Source organism: Panicum hallii, chromosome 6 (assembly GCF_002211085.1).
Source record: "Panicum hallii strain FIL2 chromosome 6, PHallii_v3.1, whole genome shotgun sequence".
In the NCBI taxonomy this organism is placed as follows: domain Eukaryota; kingdom Viridiplantae; phylum Streptophyta; class Magnoliopsida; order Poales; family Poaceae; genus Panicum; species Panicum hallii.
Window position 1 is genome coordinate 34853201 of NC_038047.1, and position 8469 is coordinate 34861669.

At 42.1% G+C, this 8469-nt stretch overlaps 1 protein-coding gene across 4 annotated transcripts; it reads left to right on the forward strand.

The window, feature by feature from the left end:
- Positions 1 to 223: 223 nt before the first annotated feature.
- Positions 224 to 7147, forward strand: LOC112898469 (translation initiation factor IF-2-like). 4 transcript variants are annotated; one of them, XM_025966801.1, is made up of 3 exons: positions 224 to 818; positions 5640 to 5689; positions 5815 to 6819. In XM_025966801.1, exons 1-3 carry the CDS (start codon positions 264 to 266, stop codon positions 5834 to 5836), a joined length of 627 nt encoding a protein of 208 aa, XP_025822586.1. In that variant the 5' UTR covers positions 224 to 263; the 3' UTR covers positions 5837 to 6819. The 4 variants fall into 4 exon arrangements, 3 of the variants coding, with proteins under 3 accessions (XP_025822586.1, XP_025822585.1, XP_025822584.1); XR_003229833.1 differs by lacking the exons at positions 5640 to 5689; positions 5815 to 6819 and adding an exon at positions 3073 to 5629; XM_025966800.1 differs by lacking the exons at positions 5640 to 5689; positions 5815 to 6819 and adding an exon at positions 6830 to 7147.
- The last annotated feature ends 1322 nt before the right edge of the window (positions 7148 to 8469 follow it).

The following is an 8469-nucleotide window of genomic DNA, read 5'->3' on the forward strand; positions in this document are numbered from 1 at the left end:
TGAATTTTCTCTATATAGTTTTTTACCCCTGTGTTGCAGGTTGATGCTTTAGTCACTACTGCGGATCGGATCATTACAAATGTCACATCAGCACCGTTTCATTTCAAACCGACGGTGATAGATACGATAGGTATCGTCACCGCTGGACGGTAATACAAACCGATGGTAATAGCTCGTTACTACCGCCAGGTCATACACCAGTCTAGATATTTTCCTCCCCCTCTCTGCCTCTCTCTCACTCCTCTCCCTCTCGTTTCAATTAAATGTTGGGCGGCCCATCTATCTTCTCCAGTCTCCTCCCTCCGGCCCTGCCCTGCCCCGCGCGCCTCCCTTCCTTCCAAGCCCCTCTTACTGCGGCCACGGCGGCGGGCACACGCAGGATCCCCGGCAGTGGGCGGGTGGGAGCCGCGTCGGGCCGGCGCTCAGACAGTGGGCGTGCGGGATCCGTGGTGGCGGCCGGCTTTCATACGGTGGCCGGCGAGAGCACAGCATGCGCCTCCTCTTCCCCTGTAGTCTCCACCGCCTCTAGCCCTGCCATATCCCCGCGCGCCTCCCTTCCTCCTTCCTCCCTCTTCGAGCGGCCACGGCAGCAGGCGCGCGGAATCCGCGGTGGTGGGTGCGCGGGAGCCGCGGCGGCCAGCGAGCAGCGCCTTCCCTCGCCGCCCACTCTCCTCCCTTCTTCCTCCACACGGGAGCAGTGGCGGGTAGGCGGGAGCAACAGCGGTAGGTTGGGACCAGCTGCGGCCGGCACGCAGCGGGCGGTCGGGGTTACGGCCACGCAGTCGCGGCGGTGCGATGCGCAGGCAGAGGCCGGCACGGTGAGTGGGCAGCAGCATTTTTCCTTTTTTTATTTGTTTTACTAGCACCACCGCTGGTTCCGGAACCGGTGGTAATACCACCGTCCCTCGTCACTGTCGAGTTAAATCCAAAGCCCCCCAAAACCCGCGGTGATGACCATGTTCAACCGTCGGTGAGGGGGGGCGCTGTAGTAGTGAGTATAGATGGACTTTAGCACAGATGGACTAATATGATTAATTTTTCCTAGACATGGTGCATTGGCCTCGCTTGCTGCCCGAGCCGTGGTGAGGGCCTGCGTTTTGTTTACGCTCCACAACTATACAATAGACTAGGCAATGAGCCTAATGGTAGAAATGAATGTGCAAATAATAGAAATAAATGTGTGTTTCAAAAGAGGCACAGGCACGGGAAATGATATATATATATATATACGTATATGTATATATATGTATATATATATATAATCCGTTCCATTTCAGTATTAAGATGACATAGGGAATTATGTAGAAAGAACCCATTCATTTCATAACATATATCTACATGGATCTTAGTTCATAGAAACAAACATGTACTTAAAACTAAGAATTAACAAACCAACGTGAGAAGGGAAAGCTACAGAGTTAACCGTATCTATCTTGCCATAATAAGCTGGTAGCCTTAGACGAAGAAATAGTCTATTCGTCCTTTCTACTTCACTATGTTTACTGATTCTTTGTAAAATATGTACCATAATCATCAAGTTGACAATTTGTTTAGAAAATTAAGCAGATGGTGTCAAGAATCTATCAAATATGGTCACATTTTACAAGGTGAAAAGTAACACCAGTATATATATTAGGAAGAAGAAATAAGAACTAAAATTCATGTACAACTATTTTCTTCACCCAGCCGCAAAGAAGCTCCACCCAGTACAACTATTTTCTTCATCTTGCTTGCAAAGGACGAGTTTCTCTTGATGGCCTAAGCAAGAACAGAGACGAGTCATAACATATAGCATAGCATAGGCAGCACGATAAACAGGTTTAATCCTAATGATAGTAAGCACAACGCTGCTACATTTGTCAGGCCCCAAAGCAACACACAAGACCTCTCCTGGGACTCAAGAAACAGTTTCCTCAACCTTAACCAGGAACTCAGCAACACTTTCCTCGATTCTTAGCAGCAAGGAGAAACAGATTCCCAATGCCATTTTGACCCATGAAAAAAAAATCAGCAACACAAGGCTGTTTTTCTACCTAACGAAACATAGAGTATCTATGATTCAGTTCATCCAGACAAATGCAGTGTTGTGTGGATTCCAACTACACTATAGATAAATGACTGAGCTAGTAAGATATATAGTTTATTACAAGTAAAATATGGGTCACACTACATCTATTAATTACAAGTATCAACAAGCAAACAACGTAAGATCTTTTTCATTGGAATGCTGCCACACAAATAACGAAAGATTAACAACAAAATGGACGACACCATAACAAGAGAAACTTATCATCTGATTAGCTAGCATAAGTACTGTTTAAGAGAGAATCTTCTTGTGCAAAAGATGAATAAGTCCTCCAGACTTGAACCTCCAGATGAATAAGAACATTGTAGTCCCCCTCCACTCTAAACCACTTCAAATGAGGAATTACAGCTGAAGTTTGGAACAAAAAACTATGTTAAGACCAGTGAAAAATATATCAAAATGTCCTTGTATTGGTACTTACTTCCCCCTTAGAGAAGCATCTACAGCTAGACTCATAAAGAAGCTGAGGATACCTTGATTTGACAGATTCCTGATAATCATGAAGAAAAGTGGTCAGGTAGCATGTCCTGATGCTAAAAGAGGCACTGCCAAGACTAAGAGTGCAAAAAATCATATTGCTAGAGTGATGAGCATTCGAATATATTAACACCTAACTACAAATAAATACCAGCTACCATCAACTATTCAACTGTCTGTTTCTTTTTTCTAACAAATTGCAGTAAAAAGAAACACTCATATCCAATCAAGCTGGAAGTTGAAAGGAAAATTTTTCAGAAACACAAATTTTGCATTTTAGACTTTAATTGGACAAAATCTCATTCATTATTTGTGGTCCAGTGCACATAGCAGACACTACCAACCATTAATTTATCCCCGCACACGTGCAAACAGGTAGAAGCTTTATTTGCGAGGTAAGTCAAATGTGGATTTGTTTTTTGTTGCTTACCAACAAGCAAAATTAATGTCAAACAGGAAGCTTTACTTGTGGAGAAATTCAAATGTAGATTTTTTTATTCTTATTTCAGCTAACAGGGCAAGCAAACTGCAAAAGAATAATGCGGAATCCAAAAGTCACCAATAGGAAGCTGTACGCTTCCCTTCATACCTGAATTTCTTGTCAACCAAATAAAAAGATCAACACATGCAGCTAAAGGATAATTCAGACTTTCAGCTGAGAGCAGAACATAAGTTTAAATAAAACATCAGCTGGCACAGGTGAGGTTTCATTAATCTCTCTCTATGGAGTAACTTTGTTATCTATCACAGAAATGACATTATTATAGCAAGACCCGATAAATCGAACTTATAATTATTTCTCGAATGCAAGAATCGATAACTGACTAATCACCATTAGTCGGATGACTTGATAACATTGATCAAGCTAAACTCAGCTGGGTGAAGTTTGTCCCATCAGATTCAATTTCAGTTTATGGTTATCACTACATGAGCAAAATAAACAAAAATCTAGGCATTCTTGCTGTTCTTTACTAAAACATTCCAACTTCCCATCAGATTCAATTTCAGTTTATGGTTATCACTACATGAGCAAAATAAACAAAAATCTAGGCATTCTTGCTGTTCTTTACTAAAACATTCCAACTTCCTATATTATGCATAAAGCAAAGAATTGAAATTTGTGTAGGATGGATTGATAAGACGCAACTCAATGCAAAATTTGATCTAATATACTCCAAAAAAATATTACACAGCCTGATTCGACCAAATTACATCTCTGCGTAAAAATTGGTATGAATGAATTATTGTACAATATTTTTGTCATAAATTCAAAGCAAAGGTAGATAAAAAGCATGAAGAAAGCTAGTTTATCAACTATACTAACTTGTACAAAAGCATCTCAGTTCTTATGAAAAAATTGAGGTCCAATCATTCTCTTGTTGAAATGTCACAAGAATGTTGCTCAAGAACATCAAGCTTTGCACATCCCATCAGACAACTGCCTATTTTTATCTTAGTCAGGCAAACAAAGAACTGATAAAAAGGTTAGAAAGAAAAAACCTTGAACTTCTGTCTAAATCCTTGCGTTGGCCACCCTTCCCCAATGCCCAAATGCAGCATCGAGACTCCATACTGAACCTAGGGCCTGAGAAGTGAGGACCTATGAGAAAGGGAATTGAAGGACCAGGCAAGAGGGTAGTAAATGTGACGAATGGAATCTGCCTTTTACCTTAGGTTGCCTTGCCCTCCTGCGCATGCCTTGTTCTTCATGGGATAGAGCCCCTCACGTGCTAGCAACCCACCATGACCACCAGCACCACGAACTCGTCAACCTCTGGCCGCACTACCCTCAACCGCCCTCATGGGATCTGCTGCGTGCCTGCGTTTGTCACCAAGGGAAGGGGCCGCTCGCCAAAGAGATGAGAGGGAGGAGCGGAGGAGCTACGGCAGCGGCTGTGCTGGAGTGGGAGCTGGGAGGTGCGCGCAGCAGCGAGATGCGATGGCAGCGGCGAGGAGAGGAGAGGAGAGGAGAGAAGAACGAGGGAGGAGTTGCGTTTGCGTTAGGTCTGAAGTTGGGACTGCGGGTTAATTTGAGTCAAATAGGAGGGCTTTTCTGCAAAGTTGCCAGAAGACACCGGCAATGCGGGAGGCGCCGAGCACTCTCGTGCCAGGAGGAGGCACCTAGCTCTCTTTAATAAACCCGATACCTATCCATGCATACAACTCATTCATAATCTAACGCTCCTAGAAGCCGTGTCACCTCAGCACCGCCCTTTTACCTCCCAGAATTTCTAACCGTGTTATATGATGTCTCAATGGCTCGACACAATGCAAGTTATATTTATTTTAGGTTATTGGATTAATATAAAAAAATTTGATAAAATGAACTAGGATGACATTGTACGCATTTAATTTAGGAGGAGAAATGAACTAGAATGATATACCATCATAATTATTGAGTTGACCTATAAAATACCATTAGATATCCACTTGCGTCTAAACATCTTTAGACGTACATGGCAGACGGTGCTCTGTTCAGGCTTCACTTCGCTCTTGTCGTCCGGCCTCCAGGCAATTTCTGATTTCTGTACCACTTGCTTTTATACAATGCGATGATGATTGTTACAAATAGTTTTCTTAATGAAATGATAATTTTCTACGTTACCAATAAGGGTGCAGCGTGTATATATGAGTTAGCAGTATTGAACATTTGTGGAACATATATATTGCCCGTTTATGTCGAGCCCCGCATCCCCAAAACAGTAACATTCCTTGCTCCGCGCCTGATCTGACCCCTCATTGACAGAGATAAAGGCACCAGTGAGCCCACGGATCTTACTTTATTTCTCCATGCTTTCCCCTTGTCTGGGAGATTCCCTTCGCTGCGGCGAGTTTCACCATGTTTCGAAGATTTCCATCGCTGCTTTACCACACAGGATGATGTTTACGAGAACGATTATTCATAGTTTCCTATGTTACAACAAATAGAACGCAATAGATAAAAGAACAAAATAGCTAATTGTAATGGCGTCCAGCCAGTGCCCAGTAGTATTCTAATTTAACTACTTCAGGGTGTACTTGGCAAGCTGTACAGTGTCCATTCTCACAAATAATACTTACCATTCTTCTTTGACAGATATGCAAAATAGTACTGCCGGATAGATCATTTGCCTTCTATAGCTGGACGTATGTATTATACTTTGTTGTCGATCCAAATCTACATTGTGTTCATTTTCTCCCCATGCTGCCGAACATAGCTTGATATTTGGTTATGTATCTGCATAAAGCAAACTGCTAGTTCCTTGTTACAGGACTACTCACGCATTATCATGAAAATACAACTCTCAAAACCTCTCAGGACACTCTCAGTCTAGCTTCGTCAGCACTTTCAACAACGTTACCTGGAAGTAGGAGGTGATGGACAAAGTATGATATATATCGTGGATGATCTGACAAGGGGCGCTACGGGAGAAGCCTCATTTGCCGAGTGTATGACACGCTCGGCAAAACAATATAAGCACTCGGCAAACCCTTTGCCAAGTGTTGTACTCGGCAAAGAGGAAACGATAAAGAAAGGGTCAGCAAAGGACTCTTTGCCGAGTGTTTTTTGTCGGGCACTCGGCAAAGACTTTGCCGAGTCCTAATCCTGCTCTCGGGAAAAAAAATGAACGTGACGGCGGAAGAAATAGTGACGGACGTTTGCCGAGTGCCTGAGAGAAGCACTCGGCAAAGTATATGCTCTTTGTCGAGTGTCCTAGGTCAGCACTCGGCAAAGTGCATGCTCTTTGCCGAGTGCTGGTGTAGTGACACTCGGCAAAAGCGTATGCTCTTTGCCGCTGGTGGAGTGACACTCGGCAAAGAGATTTATTTGCCGAGTGCCGCGTGAGAGGCATTTGGCAAAAGTATAAATTTTTTTTGGAAACACCAGCTACACAGATGCATCAAACAAGCTGATCGACCACAAGTTTTACAAGAGTTTAACGATAAAGTTAACAAGCAATGCAAAATAGTTTTACAAGAATTCAATGGACAAATTCACAAAGTTTACAAACAGTTCTCAAAACCACTGGTTACAACAAGTTCACAACAAAGGATCATTTGACTGATTTCGAGAACCATCACCAAGTTGGCCAATTAGACTAATTTGGAGAAACGTGAGGATCATTTGAGGCCGCCGATTGATTCTGCACAAAGTAGAAGAGATTACATGTGTGAGACAAGAAAAATGACGATATTATTCCAAATTTATAATTGACTACGCTATCATAAAAAAAAAGACTTATGTACATATTCTAATTATTCAGTGCGCACTAACCTGCTTCACAGTTCTCGGGGCCGGGGCGGCGGGGGCCGGGCGGCGGCGGGGGCCAGGGCGGCGGCTGTTGCTTGAACAAAATATGGAAGTCTACGAGAAGATAAAGATATGCTTGTTGCTGTGAATGATATAATTGGAACTTGATGCTTATTTCCGAGAGCTGATATAAACACAGCTTGAGAAGATTTCTGTGGGCTAATTATAGCTTGGACATTGTAGTTCTCCAGCAAATCAAGAACTGTATAAATGCGTAGAGTCAGACTTCAACGTTTTGATGGAAGCAAATTTCTTATATTCAGATAGTACCCAGAATTGAATCATTCGGAATAGCTATATCAAAGTAGTATTCACAAGAGATGGATGGACTACTAAAATTCAATGACTCACTACACTTTTTAGCTGTAAATTATGGCAATGGAACGTGTCAAAAAGGTTGTCCCTGTAAGATTGCATTGGCCACCATATCAACATAAAGCTATGGTACAAATTATTTCAATTATAAACACAAGGACATGCATAGCTTTGATTTCTCCCCACGGATGCAGTACCTGTGGCGGCCGGGGCGTGGCGGGGGTCGGGTGGCAGCGGCCGGGCGGCGGGGGCCGGGGCGCGGCGGCGAGGAGCTGGGAAAGGAATGAAAGAGCCGATGAAGTGCACAAGTGTTCGGGTAGCCTGTGAAGGAATAAAAGACCCTTTGCCGAGTGCCAAAACACGGGCACTCGGCAAAGTTTCCTATTTTCTTATTTTTCAACGCATCAGCGTGAACTGTTGAAATGTGGCAACCTTTGCCGAGTACACTCGGCAAAGACAATATTTGCCGAGCGCTATTCTGTGACACTCGGCAAAACATATTTATTTATTTTTCTTTTTCCACCCAAACTTTTTCTGTTGTGATTCTAGATTACCTTCAACTACGTATGCAAGTTTGGCACATTACTCGAATTGTTTGCTATATTTAGTCAATTTATTTCATTTGATTGAATTTCTTGGAATAATTCAAATTTGAATTGCAAGTCATTCAAAGAGTGGAAAAAAATAAATTGAAAAATAATATTCATATTATTGAGCCTACTTCGACACCTTATCCATGAACATATAAGAATTTCAATCATCTCATGTTCAGGAAGCATGACCACAAACTTGGGGTCCGGTTATTTTTAAATTGTATAAAAAGCTGGTTAAAAATTCATGAAACTTGCCCACATGTTATGATATCATATGTGGAGGCTGTGATAAAAATTTGACAAAATTTCGTGAAAGTTGTAACATACCATGCTTACAAACCGAAGCATGTCCAAATAAGTTTCATGATTTCATGTGAAGGCCAACTAGGTGTTAAGTATCGTAGCTGACAAACTTTTACGAAACCTAGCCAAATTTTGTTCACAGCTTCCACATATGATATCATGACATTTGGGCAAGTTTCATGAATTTTTGACCAAATTTGCTTTTTATACAATTTAAAAACAACCGGACCCCAAGTTTGTGGTCATGCTTCGTGAACATGAGATGTTTGAAATTCTTGTCTGTTTATGGATAAGGTGTCGAACTAGGCTCAATAATATGAATATCAATTTTTGATTCATTTTTTTCCACTCTTTGAATGACTTGCAATTCAAATTTGAATTATTCCAAGAAATTCAATCAATGA